At 49.2% G+C, this 12582-nt stretch overlaps 2 protein-coding genes and 1 non-coding gene across 4 annotated transcripts; 2 read left to right on the top strand and 1 right to left on the bottom strand.

Annotated features, from left to right (window-relative positions):
• Window positions 1-82: 82 nt before the first annotated feature.
• NDUFS3 (NADH:ubiquinone oxidoreductase core subunit S3) lies at window positions 83-12075 on the bottom strand. Its single transcript, XM_003815174.5, has 8 exons — window positions 10813-12075; window positions 5474-5768; window positions 5298-5363; window positions 4017-4114; window positions 3655-3804; window positions 2426-2551; window positions 2171-2290; window positions 83-331 (listed from the first exon to the last, which is right to left on the bottom strand). The coding sequence occupies exons 2-8, from the start codon at window positions 5538-5540 to the stop codon at window positions 164-166; spliced, it is 795 nt and encodes a 264-aa protein (XP_003815222.3). The 5' UTR covers window positions 5541-5768; window positions 10813-12075; the 3' UTR covers window positions 83-163.
• KBTBD4 (kelch repeat and BTB domain containing 4) lies at window positions 3796-12379 on the top strand. 2 transcript variants are annotated; one of them, XM_034932611.2, is made up of 4 exons: window positions 3796-5699; window positions 6604-7221; window positions 8920-9026; window positions 10786-12379. In XM_034932611.2, exons 1-4 carry the CDS (start codon window positions 5681-5683, stop codon window positions 11644-11646), a joined length of 1605 nt encoding a protein of 534 aa, XP_034788502.1. In that variant the 5' UTR covers window positions 3796-5680; the 3' UTR covers window positions 11647-12379. The 2 variants fall into 2 exon arrangements, with proteins under 2 accessions (XP_034788502.1, XP_034788501.1); XM_034932610.3 differs by lacking the exon at window positions 3796-5699 and adding an exon at window positions 5864-6091.
• LOC117975167 (U5 spliceosomal RNA) lies at window positions 8034-8151 on the top strand. The gene has a single exon (XR_004665372.1). It is a non-coding gene; the product is annotated as a U5 spliceosomal RNA (small nuclear RNA).
• Window positions 12380-12582: the final 203 nt, after the last annotated feature.

Here is a 12582-nt window from a genome sequence, read left to right as displayed (position 1 = left end):
TAAGAGAGCAGGGAAACACCCCTGCCTGCCTGTGTCCCCCCCAAAGTATCACTTCTCCACATTACAAGCACACACAAAGTGGTAAGTCTAAGTAGGAATTTATTTACACGGACACGCAATCATAGATAAGGCGCTGTCTAGGATCCACATGCCTTCCCTGGAGCTACTTGGCTTCAGGCTTCTTGTCTCCGGCTTCAAGCTTGAGACTCTCCGGGGGTTGGCGATAGACTGGGAAAGCCTCCCAGGGGCTGTTCAGGTCAAATTTGCGGAACTCTTGGGCCAACTCCACCGGCTCTGCCACCACCCGCTTCACTTCATCATCATAACGTAACTGCAGGAACAAAAGGCAGGCTTGAGCACTAAGGAAGTCCTTATTATAGCTACACAGGAGCCTACTTTTCACAAGGCTATTGGTGACTTCCCCAGCCCATTCCTCTCGGTTACTGACTCCTGTCCCAGCCTCTGTCAGTAAGTCTCCATCCATACCTGTGTTACCCGTCAGATCACATCCCAACCAGCTAGAGTGTGTGATTCCAAAATGTAGGATACCTCTCATGCCCTGCCAGCACCAGTCAGATTCCCCTGCTCACCACTCCCACATCAGGAGCTCCGAACTGACTGCTCACCCACCCACACACTCTTACAAGGTAATGGTAAGCATTTGCCCAGGATTAGGGAATAGTCGGTGGCTGAAAAGAGTAAACCTAAACTGGCAGATACACAACCTCAGGCCCTGTGCCCTTGGCATATTCACAGTCCAGATCTAAAGCAGTACATTTGACACAGCTTTTCTTGTTACTTGGGGATCAAATGGATAAGGTAAGGATCATCAGGTGCTAGAGTGAAGAGGCAAACCAGGTGAGGCAGATAGCAGGAGTGGGGTGAAAGGGAGAAGCGAGGGAGATAGCCCTGCCCAGAAGTAGCCCAAGAGGGAAATAGGAGCATGCAAAGCACTAACACAGCAGGAGTGACTGGGGACTAAAAGAGCAGGGCTGGAGCACCACATCTCTGCATTTCTAAACAGTTACTTTGCTATAAAATTCACGAGTGATAATATTACACACTATCTTCCTGCAAATAACCTGCAGCACCACTGAAATTCTTTATTCACGTTACTGGTCCCACCTCAGAGGTAATTTTTGAGGGCTAAGCATCTGGTGTCTTCCCCGTCACTGCCTTCCCAGAGAGTCAGGGCAGGGTAAAATAATCCTCTACTTTCAGGTTTTAGGGACAGACTGTGTCCTCAAGGCTGCCTTGATCATTAAAATGATCATTACAATAATGGATAACACTGGCCAGGTGTGGTGGCTCACACCTGTAATCCCAGCACTTTTGAGAAGCTGAGGCGGGCAGATGACTTGAGCCCAGGAATTCGAGACCAGTTTGGGCAACATGGAGAAACCCCGTCTCTACAAAAAATACAAAAATTTGCTGGGCATGTTGGTGCATGCCTGTAGTCCCAGCTACTCGGAGGGCTGAGAGGTGGGAGGATTACTTGAGCCTGGGCGGTCAAGACTGCAGTGAGCCATGATCACACCACTGCACTCCATCCTAGGTGACAAGAGTGAGACCCTGACACACACACACACACACAGCATCAATTGAGCCTTTACAATACAGCAGGCTTCATACATCATTTATTTATTTAGAGACAGGGTCTCACTCTGTTGCCCAGGCTGGAGAGCAGTGGCGTGATCTCAGCTCACTGCAACCTCCGCCTTCTAGGCTCAAGCGATCCTCCCACCTCAGCCTCTTGAGCAGCCGGGACCACAGGAATGCACCACCATGCCCCGTTAATTTTTCTATTTTTTTGTAGAGAAGAGGTTTCACCATGTTGTCCAGGCTGTTCTCGAACTCCTGGACTCAAGCACTCCTCCTGTGTTGGCTTCCCAAAGTGCTGGGATTACAGGCGTGAGCCTACACATACATTATTTAATGCCAGCCACAAATCTATTAAAGTGCTATTATTATTGCCATTTTAAGATGAGAAAACTGAGTCACAGTCAAACCAAGTAACTTGCCCCAGGTTACAAAAATGAAGCTAGGATCTGAATCCAGGGCCCATGCTCTTAAACCACCACAATCCACAGACCATATTTCTTCCCAGGGATCCCCTGGGTTCTCTGCAAGTCCCTCCCTGAGGCTGCTGTCCCAGTTCCAAGGCTCCTACCTCAACATAGCCAGATAGAGGAAAGTCTTTCCGGAAAGGATGTCCCTCGAAGCCATAATCTGTCAGGATCCTTCTTAGATCAGGGTGGTTAGCAAAGAAGACTCCAAACATGTCCCAGATCTAGGAAAGAGACCACCTCAAACAGCCAATCCATCAAGACTAACAACAGGGGGAAGGGGCTACACTGCATCCCATAGTCTCAACCAGTTCTGCAACTGTGGCCCAGAGGCAGGTCCACCATATCCAGTAACTCACCTCCCTTTCATACCAGTTGGCTGCCTTGAACACAGAGACAGCAGACTCAATGGGCGTCAGCTCATCTGTGTAGGTCTTCACACGGATCCGTGAGTTGAAGCGCAGAGACAACAGGTTGTAGACAATCTAGGGAGAACAGAAGGATCTGGAGGGCTGAGATGGGAGTCCCTCATTGGGAGAGTTCTGCCCTGTGACCCTGCCTTCTACTCTGAACCTCAAAACCTCAAGATTCTCCTATGCTTACAACTACTTCCAAAAGCCCAGGCCACAGCTGTAGCTTAGCATGTCAGCATGCCTGTGTTCGCTCATGCTATTCACTTTGTCAGGAATATTTCCCTGGTCCACCTCACAAGGCTACCTGGTCTCCTACTCATATTTTAGATTCAGCACAAACATTCTCTCTTTTCAAAGAAGCCTCCCAGACAGGGCCAAGTGCCCCTCCTGCTTTCTTAAAGCATCCCCCTAATATCCTTTGTATTATATGTTACTACAGTAAGCTGTTTAGGTGTCTTTCTCCTTCACTAGAGTGTAGGGGACTCCTGGAGGACAAATACTTCATGTTATTTCTCTCTCCATCCCAGAGTCTGGCAAACAGTAGATAATCAGTAAAATATTAATAGCTAAATGTATTGAAAACACTGTGTGCAAGCAATTTACTTGAACTATCTCATTGGATCCTTACAACCATTCTATAAGATAAGGACAGCTTTATATTTATTTTCCCGGTAAGAAAATGAAAGCTCAGAAAGATTAAACAAGGGCCGGGCATGGTGGCTCATGCCTGTAATCCCAGCACTTTGGGAGGCCAAGGCAGGCAGATCACGAGGTCAGGAAATCGAGACCATCCTGGCCAACATGGTGAAACCCAGTCTTCACTAAAAAAATACAAAAAATTAGCCGGGCGTGGTGGCATGCACCTGTAGTCCCAGCTACTCAGGGGGCTGAGGCAGGGGAATCGCTTGAACCTGGGAGACGGAGGTTGCAGTGAGCCAAGATCATGCCACTGCACTCCAGCCTGGCGACAGAGCAAGATTCCGTCTAAAAAAAAAAAAGATTAAACAAAATATTTGAGTTATCTGAGGTCCCACAGCCATTTAGTGGCAGAACCAAGATCCAACTTGAGATCTACTTGACTCTGAAGTTCCAGTTTAACTGCTGTGTTCTATTGTATGTTACAAACTGAAATTAATACCCTTACCCCCAAAACCTTCTCAGATCTCCCAACTGACCTCAAAACGGTTCTGCCGAGTTGGGACGTCCACTGCTGTCAAGTCAACCAGGGATTTGAACTGCGCATTGGTGTGATCCCTGAGGAAAGTCAGCACTGGGATGACGCCATCAGGATGGATACAGACCTCTAACTCATTGAAGCAGGACACCTGCACACATGAAAGGGAGGGGAGAGGGAACAAAGAGCTACTGAGGGAACAGCTAACTTCAGCTGGAGTCACCTGGTTTAATGCTGAGAGAAATGTCCAAGCTTGGGATGGAGGAATCTGTAGTTTCTTTGAAACAAGTCTGCCCACTCCCACATGCCCTGCGAACATGGTTCTTTCTTGACCCAGACCCAAATAACAGTAGTAAGTATTACCTGAACTTGTTGGACATACTTGGGCAAGATTTCAGCCACATACTCTCCAAAAGCTGAGAGCTGCTTGTGGGCCACATCATTCCGTGGTCTGACAGTGGCTGGAAGGAAAAGGCATATTTAACAAAGAAATGGAGAAGGCAAAAGCCAGCCCTGCATGCAGTCTCTTAGGCTTGTAAGGGATGTCAAATCCAGGAAAGGCTCCCTGAAGCACCTTGAGAAAGGTGCATGTGAAAGGTTTCCCTTCTAAGGAATAGAGTGATGAAAACTTGGGGAAAGTGCCACCTTAACTACACGGTCCTCAGAAAGACTCTTACTATAGCAGCTGGGGTGTTCACCTCTTCTCAAAATTACTCCACGGTTCTTCCCTCACATTGCCTGCATTTCTGCTAAAGCAGTAGTCTCAGTTCTCCTGTCAGACTAAGAGCTGTTTGAGGATGGGAACTGAACTTTTTGCCTCTCTGTAGCTCCTTAGCACGCAAGTTTATACCAGGTTCTCAAGCTAAGAACTTCAGGGCTTGAAGACCCCTCACAGACTGTCTCCTTGAAAGTGTGTGTGTGTATGTGTGTCAATGAGAAAACTGAGGCCCAGGTGTGTGTGTGTGTGTGTCTGTGTGTGTGTGTGTGTCAATGAGAAAACTGAGGCCCAGGAAAGGAGAAATGCCAGGTCTCCTAACTCCCAGTCCGTGTATCTTGACTGTAACATAATATGTACATACTCATTCATGCAACCCTAAACCACTGAGCAATCACACATCACAAGCTACAGAATAATGGTTAGGTGTTTCTGCCTCTGGCAGCAGGCAGGCCTACTTTGTCATTCACTAGGTCTTTGACCCTGGGCAGTTTAATTCTTTGGACTGTTTCCTGATCTATAGTAAGAAGAGTAAGATGCTATCTACCCCATAAGGCTGTTGTGAGGACGAAATAAGATCATTCACTAAAACGCTTAGCGAGGTGCCAGGCACACATTAAGCACTCAATTAACGCTAGGTACTATTATTACAGGGCTCTGAGGCCTAAAGGTTATATTGCTTGCTTTCAAAGAGCTGACAGTTTAATCAGACAAAAAGGGGATGACTGAAATGGACAAGGAACAATCAGGGCCATAACAGGCCTAAGGGCACAGGGAGGGCTCGATTCTGCATGCAGGGTGAAGACCACTGCAAGTCAGATCTCCAAGATTTGCCAGGAGGACGTAGGGAAGGGCATCCTAGGGCAAGGACAGGCACCTAAGGGGCCCCGCCGATAGTTCAGAGAAGAGCGCTGCCCGCACATACTCACGGCGCGTGTCGGCCCCGGCGCTCTCCCGCCTCACCGGCAGCAACAGAACGGAGGGTCGCCCAGTCCCTGCACAGGGAGATAAAAGGCACAGACGCGCGGGATGAGCCCTGAGGAGCTCTCTGCACTGGGCACGCCGCTGCGCCTGACCCCGGCCTCAGCTGGCTGCCCGTGCTCACCCCTGGTCAGCGCCGAGGCCCCCAAGATCCCGCGCCACCACAGCCTGGCTACCGCCGCCGCCGCCATGTTACTCAGATGCAGACTAGGCAGCGGACGGAAAGACAGCAGGACACGGAGCCCCAAGGGCACGGACCGGAAACGGAAGTGTGCAGCAGATCTTCTTCCGGGCGGACGTGGAGCCGGAAGCGGAGGTTCCGGGTTCCGGGATGAAAGGAGGGAACGCAGGTGAGAAAGCGAGACAGGCAGGTAGGGAAATCGTGAGGTGAGCGTGGTCCTAGCTCCGTGTGGCAGAGCCTAGAGAGAAGGCGAGGACGCTGAAGAACCAGGCGGGTGAGAGGAGGGGAGGGGGCGGGCGTTCTGGGTTCTACGCTACACACCCCTCCCCCGCTGTCTGAGCCAAGCTTTTGACGAGGGCGGGCGGGCCTGAGCGGGAAGAACGGTTTCCCTGGCGACCGTTTCCAAGACGACTCAAGGTGGAGCGGGGACATTGCACAGGGTGATGGGCCTCCCAGTGCCCCGGCCTGGGGGCGGATGGACTCAAGTTCTGGGACGCAGCCATAGGGAGTCTTTCGAGCGAGCGGGGAAGTGTGGGGGAAGCAGCTCAGAAGACAGCAAATGTAAGACCCACGGATATCCCAGGCTAGGCTTCATATGGAGCGTCTTAACTCCATGCGCTGGGAAGGAGAGGACCTGGCCACTAGGCCGGGGCCGGGGGTCCTTTTTGTCTGATTCTACTGCCCCTGAGCTTCACTAGTTTTATGCCCCAGTTATTTGGTTAGTAAGGCTTTTACGATCACAGGCCTCTCCCAGCCCTTTGCTTTCATATATTGACCTAAATCCCAAGTCTTTTGTTAACATTATGGAAAGGAATTATTCCGTGTTTTCTCAGGAAAACACCCAGAGTTGGAACTTTTATTTATTTCATTAGCGGAGGGGCGCCACTGGGGATAACGAACCCAGATTTGGTTAAAGGATAGCGTCAGGGACATCATGGACAGGGCCAGGACTAAGGCCAATCTGGACCCACTTTGCTCTCACTTCTTCCTTTTCCCTCCCTGAGTTGGACAGTTGGATTCACAGACTATGGCTGTGAATTCCTCAGGTTACTCAAGGTGGTGTTGCTTTGCAGACAGCTGGCAGAGAGAGACGTTGGCTAGCATGGAATCACCAGAGGAGCCTGGAGCATCCATGGATGAGAACTACTTTGTGAACTACACTTTCAAAGATCGGTCACATTCAGGCCGTGTGGCTCAAGGCATCATGAAACTGTGTCTAGAGGAGGAGCTCTTTGCTGATGTCACCATTTCGGTGGAAGGCCGGGAGTTTCAGCTCCATCGGCTGGTCCTCTCAGCTCAGAGCTGCTTCTTCCGATCCATGTTCACTTCCAACCTGAAGGAGGCCCACAACCGGGTGATTGTGCTGCAGGATGTCAGCGAGTCTGTTTTCCAGCTCCTGGTTGATTATATCTACCATGGGACTGTGAAACTTCGAGCTGAGGAGTTGCAGGAAATTTATGAGGTGTCAGACATGTATCAGCTGACATCTCTCTTTGAGGAATGCTCTCGGTTTTTGGCCCGCACAGTGCAAGTGGGAAACTGCCTTCAGGTGATGTGGCTGGCAGATCGGCACAGTGATCCTGAGCTCTATACGGCTGCCAAGCACTGTGCCAAGACCCACCTGGCCCAGCTGCAGAATACAGAGGAATTTCTCCACTTGCCCCACCACTTACTCACAGATATCATCTCGGGTAAGTTTAGGGAGGGGACACACCATACCCAGTTACTTGGCTATGATGTTCAGTGAATGTTCTAGTTTAGGAGAAAAGAACCCTCAAGCTTCCTGGTGTTAGTTTACATTATTATTCCTGCATTCTTACTGAGATAACCTGCTGAGAAAGATTGAGGTGAGATTCAGTGTAATTGCTGTCAGAGAGACAGTGCGTTAGAGGAAGTCAGGAAAATTAAAGCACAACATTTAACCACACAGAGTAGTGAGGAGTGATTTGTATTATACTCTATCCTGTACTTCGTATGTCCCAGTGGGTCTAATTACCTATGTAAATTGGTGATGGGGCAAGATATCTAAGACTAAAAACTTTTTTAGTGATGGGCCAACGTTAGGAAACAATCCTAACCTTGCAAGTGAGATATAGCCATACTTAAGGTGTGAGGTTGGCCAGGCATGGTGGCTAACACCTGTAATCCCAACACTTTGGGAGGCCGAGGTGGGTGGATCACCTGAGGTCAGGAGTTCAAGACCACCCTGGCCAACATGGTGAAATCCCGTCTCCACAAAAAATACAAAAATTAGCCGGGCATGGTGGCTTGCACCTGTAGTCTCAGCTACTTGGGAAGGCTGAGGCAGGAGAATCACTTGAACCCGGAGGCAGAGGTTGCAGTGAGCCAAGATCACGCCACTGCACTCCAGCCTGGGCGACAGAGCAAGATTCCATCTCAAAAAAAAAAAAAAATGGTGTGAGCTCTGTAGCTTAGTAGGTTGCTTCCATGGCAGATGGGAGCTTATCGAGTCATCCATTTTGATTTAAAAAAAGCAAGGCACATACTCTGGTTTCTCTTCAGATTGTGTAAATCTTTTACCTTTTACTAAAGATTTCCATGGAGAGGAACGGTTATGAGTCTTTACCCAACTTTTTGAGGGCTCATGTAACACATGAGACTATCTTTAAAAAAGAGCAAGGCACGGGCCAGGCGCAGTGGCTCACGCCTGTAATCCCAGCACTTTGGGAGGCCGAGGCGGGCGGATCACGAGGTCAGATCGAGGCCATCCTGGCTAACATGGTGAAAGTACAAAAAATTAGCCGGGCATGGTGGCAGGCGCCTGTAGACCCAGCTACTCGGGAGGCTGAGGCAGGAGAATGGCGTGAACCCGGGAGGTGGAGCTTGCAGTGAGCCGAGATCACGCCACTGCACTCCAGCCTGGGCAACAGTGCAAGACTCCATCTCAAAAAAAAAAAAAAAAAAAAGCAAGACCCGCCAGGCATGGTGGCTCATGCCTGTAATCCCAGCACTTTGGGAGGCCAAGGAGGGAGGATCCCTTGATGGCAGGAGTTTGAGACCAGCCTGGACAACAGTGAGACCTTGTCTATACAGAAAATAAGAAAATTAGCCAGGCGTGGTGGTGCACACCTGTAGTCCCAGCTACTTGGGAGGCTGAAACAGGATTGCTTGAGCCCAGGAGGTTGAGGCTATGGTGATGGTGATTGCGCCATTGCACTTCTGCCTGAGCAACAGGGTGAGACCCTGCCTCAAAAAAAAAAAAAAAAAAGCAATTTTAGGTTAATTTCATGTATATGTGTATGTATGCATGTACACATATACACATGCCCAGCAGTAGTCTAATAAAGTGGTTCACATCTTTAAAGTCCCTTACTCTGAATTTCTCTTTCGGATTGTCATTGACCATGCCTTTCCTCTGGCTCTCACAGATGGAGTTCCGTGTTCTCAGAACCCAACAGAGGCAATAGAAGCCTGGATCAACTTTAATAAAGAGGAAAGAGAGGCTTTTGCAGAGTCACTCAGGACAAGCTTGAAGGTAAGGCAAATCTCTTAATTGTTGAGACTGCATACTCTCCATGCATTCTTGCCATCAGTCAATTTGGCCTCTTTTTTTTTTTTTTTTGAGATGGAGTCTTGCTCTGTCGTCCAGGCTGGAGTGCAGTGGCGCAATCTCGGCTCACTGCAAGCTCCGCCTCCCGGGTTCACGCCATCCTCCTGCCTCAGCCTCCCTAGTAGCTGGGACTACAGGTGCCCACCACCACGCCCGGCTAATTTTTGTATTTTTAGTAGAGACAGGGTTTCATCGTGTTAGCCAGGATGCTCTCGATCTCCTGACCTCGTGATCCGCCCGCCTCCGCCTCCCAAAATGCTGGGATTACAGGCATGAGCCCCTGCGCCCGGCCTTTTTTTTTTTTTTTAAGACGGGTTCTCACTTTGTCACCCAGGCTGGAATGCAGTGGCGCAATCTCAGCTCGCTGCAACCTCCACTTCCCAGTTTCAGGCTATTTTCCTGCCTTAGCCTCCCAAGTAGGTGGGATTACAGGTGCTGCCACCACGCCTAATTTTTATATTTTTAGCAGAGATGGGGTTTCACCATGTTGGCCAGGCTGGTCTGGAACTCCTGATCTCAGATAGTCTGCCTGCCTCTGCCTCCCAAAATGCTGGGATTACAGGTGTGAGCCACTGTGCCTGGCCTAACCTGGCCTCTTTGTGTGTGTGTGTGTGAGAGAGAGAGATGGAGTTTCGCTCTTGTTGCCTAGGCTAGAGTGCGATGGTGCGATCTCGGCTCACTGCAACCTCTACCTCCTGGGTTCAAGTGATTTTTCTGCCTCAGCCTCCCGAGTAGCTGGGATTTCAGGCGCCCACCACCACGCCCAGATAATTGTTGTATTTTTAGTAGAGATGGGTTTCACCATGTTGGCCAAACTGGTCTCGAACTCCTGACCTCAGGTGATCCACCCACCTTGGCCTCCCAGAGTCTTGGGATTACAGGCGTGAGCCAATGCGCCTGGCCTAACCTGGCCTCTTTTTGATGGCCAGATTATGAATGGTCGTCTCTGTTTTTTGTTTTGTTTTGTTTGTTTGTTTTTGAGACAGAGTCTTACTCCATCTCCCAGGCTGGAGTGCAATGGCATGATCTCAGCTCACTGCAACCTCCGCCTCTCAAATTCAAGCAATTCTTCTGTCTCAGCCTCCCGAGTAGCTGGGACTACAGGTGCATACCACCACGCCCGGCTAATTTTTGTATTTTTAGTAGAGACAGGGTTTCACCATATTGGTCAGGCTGGTCTCGAACTCTTGAGCTTAGGTGATCTGCCCACCTCGGCCTCCCAAAGTGCTGAGATGACAGGTGTGAGCCACTGTGCCCGGCCATCTCTGTTTTTTTAATTTTTTGTATTTATTTATTTATTTTTGAATAAGTTATCTCTGGCTTGAAGTTGATATGAGCTGGGGAGAAGGATGTCTTTGTAACCCCAGTACCACCAATCTATGAGCTTTCAAAGTTCCTTGAGAACTACTGTCATCAAGTTAACAATCTTAATCACCCTTTGTCTGAAGCAGTAGCTTATGAGAGTTTTTTAAAAGCTACAAGGATGAATACAACAGATTCTCCGCCGGGCATAAATTGCCTCAAAGAAAGTGACTAGAGGAGAGTTGGATGCCATACAGTAATTAGAGAGTAGTATGATAAAGCTAGGAACAAGTGTGAGGGCCAGGATCTTAAGGATATGTGTCTTAGCTGAGCCTTAGCCTAGAATTTAACAGCTGTCATATAATTTTAATTTTGCCAATAGGAAATTGGGGAGAATGTGCACATTTACCTGATTGGGAAAGAGTCATCTCGTACCCACTCGTTGGCTGTGTCCTTGCACTGTGCAGAAGATGACTCCATCAGTGTAAGTGGCCAAAACAGTTTGTGCCACCAGATCACTGCGGCCTGCAAGCATGGTGGAGACTTGTATGTGGTGGGAGGGTCCATCCCACGGCGCATGTGGAAGTGCAACAATGCCACCGTTGACTGGGAGTGGTGTGCTCCTTTGCCTCGGGACCGGCTCCAGCACACCCTGGTGTCTGTGCCCGGGAAAGATGCCATATATTCACTGGGTGGCAAGACACTGCAAGATACCCTCTCCAACGCAGTCATTTATTATCGCGTAGGTGATAATGTGTGGACAGAGACAACCCAGCTAGAGGTGGCTGTGTCAGGGGCTGCTGGTGCCAACCTCAACGGGATCATCTACTTACTAGGGGGGGAGGAGAATGATCTGGACTTCTTTACCAAACCTTCCCGACTCATCCAGTGCTTTGACACAGAGACAGACAAATGCCATGTGAAGCCCTATGTGCTGCCCTTTGCAGGCCGCATGCACGCAGCTGTGCATAAAGATCTGGTGTTCATCGTGGCTGAAGGGGACTCCCTGGTGTGCTACAATCCCTTGCTAGACAGCTTCACCCGGCTTTGCCTTCCTGAGGCCTGGAGCTCTGCCCCATCCCTCTGGAAGATTGCCAGCTGTAACGGGAGCATCTATGTCTTCCGGGACCGATATAAAAAGGGGGATGCCAACACCTACAAGCTTGACCCTGCCACTTCAGCCGTAACTGTCACAAGAGGTATTAAGGTGCTGCTTACCAATTTGCAGTTTGTGTTGGCCTAAGGCTGTGGGGAGGGGAGGAGAACTGCTCACTCCTTTTCCCTCCCCATACAAACTCAAAGTCCCCTGGGCCCCAATTCAGAGTTATGTTTTTTTTGGCACATACTAGAAAGGCAGTGCCTCAGCCCTTCCCTGAATCCATGGAGGTGTTCTGTTTGGGGCTTTTTAGACTGCTGCTGCTCAGCTGGTTGCTTGAACTGACAGTAGGCCAGCCTGTTCTCTGCCATTCCCTAGTCATCCTGTGCCTCACCACAGCTTGCTTAGAGCAAGCCTTTTCTCAGACCTTAGGCACAGCCTCTCCTCTTTACCTGATCAATGTTAAATGTAAGCACCCCTGATGCCAGGACATAAGGAAAGATGCCCAATTGTACTTTTGTTCTATAGCCTGTGAAATGGCTAGTTGATCATTTTTCCACAAAGAATTAGGTGTTAAGAGTTTTCCTTCAGGCTTTACTTAGGAGAATGGACTAAGCTGAAGGTGTACTTCACCAGCAAGAGTCAACTCTAGAATTCAGGATGTTCCTTCTATTGTTTTCTTATCCATCTGTCAGGAAATGTAACTTTGGTTTTATTTTTGGCTTATTCCAAGGGGTAAGCCAGAAAATATAAATGATTATTTCTGATTAATAGCAGAAACTTTTTCAATCTCAAATATATAAGGTGTCTGCTCTTTTAAAAGCTCTAAGCTAAGTCAAGAGCTAGGAACTGTTGATACAAATAAAAGTTTTTGAAGGGATATGTGTGTCTGTGTTGAATTCCAAAGGGGTGACTTTGAAGGGGTGAGGGTGTTTCATTCCCTCAGGGGAACTCATTACGTACCATCACATGGCTCAGTCTGCAGCAGTCCTGACTGCAGCCCATGCTCCCACTTCTCCAGATAGGATCCCTACTCCACAGGGCCAGTGAGATTCAGATTCTGACAGTGGCAAAGAGCCAGAG

The sequence above is a fragment of the Pan paniscus genome, chromosome 9, assembly GCF_029289425.2.
Source record: "Pan paniscus chromosome 9, NHGRI_mPanPan1-v2.0_pri, whole genome shotgun sequence".
Lineage (NCBI taxonomy): Eukaryota > Metazoa > Chordata > Mammalia > Primates > Hominidae > Pan > Pan paniscus.
Note: the sequence above shows the minus strand (reverse complement) of the source record. Positions and strands in the feature narration are given on the sequence as shown.

Coding starts and splice junctions, on each gene's coding strand:
- NDUFS3 (XM_003815174.5), bottom strand. CDS start 5,540: ATGGCGGCGGCGGCGGTAGCCAGGCTGTGGTGGCGCGGGATCTTGGGG. Junction 4,115..5,297: donor CGCCGGGGCCGACACGCGCC/GTGAGTATGTGC, acceptor TTTTCCTTCCAG/CCACTGTCAGACCACGGAAT. Junction 2,552..3,654: donor CTCGGCAGAACCGTTTTGAG/GTCAGTTGGGAG, acceptor TGTTCTCCCTAG/ATTGTCTACAACCTGTTGTC.
- KBTBD4 (XM_034932610.3), top strand. CDS start 5,974: ATGGGCCTCCCAGTGCCCCGGCCTGGGGGCGGATGGACTCAAGTTCTG. Junction 6,092..6,603: donor CAGCTCAGAAGACAGCAAAT/GTAAGACCCACG, acceptor GTTGCTTTGCAG/ACAGCTGGCAGAGAGAGACG. Junction 9,027..10,785: donor CACTCAGGACAAGCTTGAAG/GTAAGGCAAATC, acceptor TTTTGCCAATAG/GAAATTGGGGAGAATGTGCA.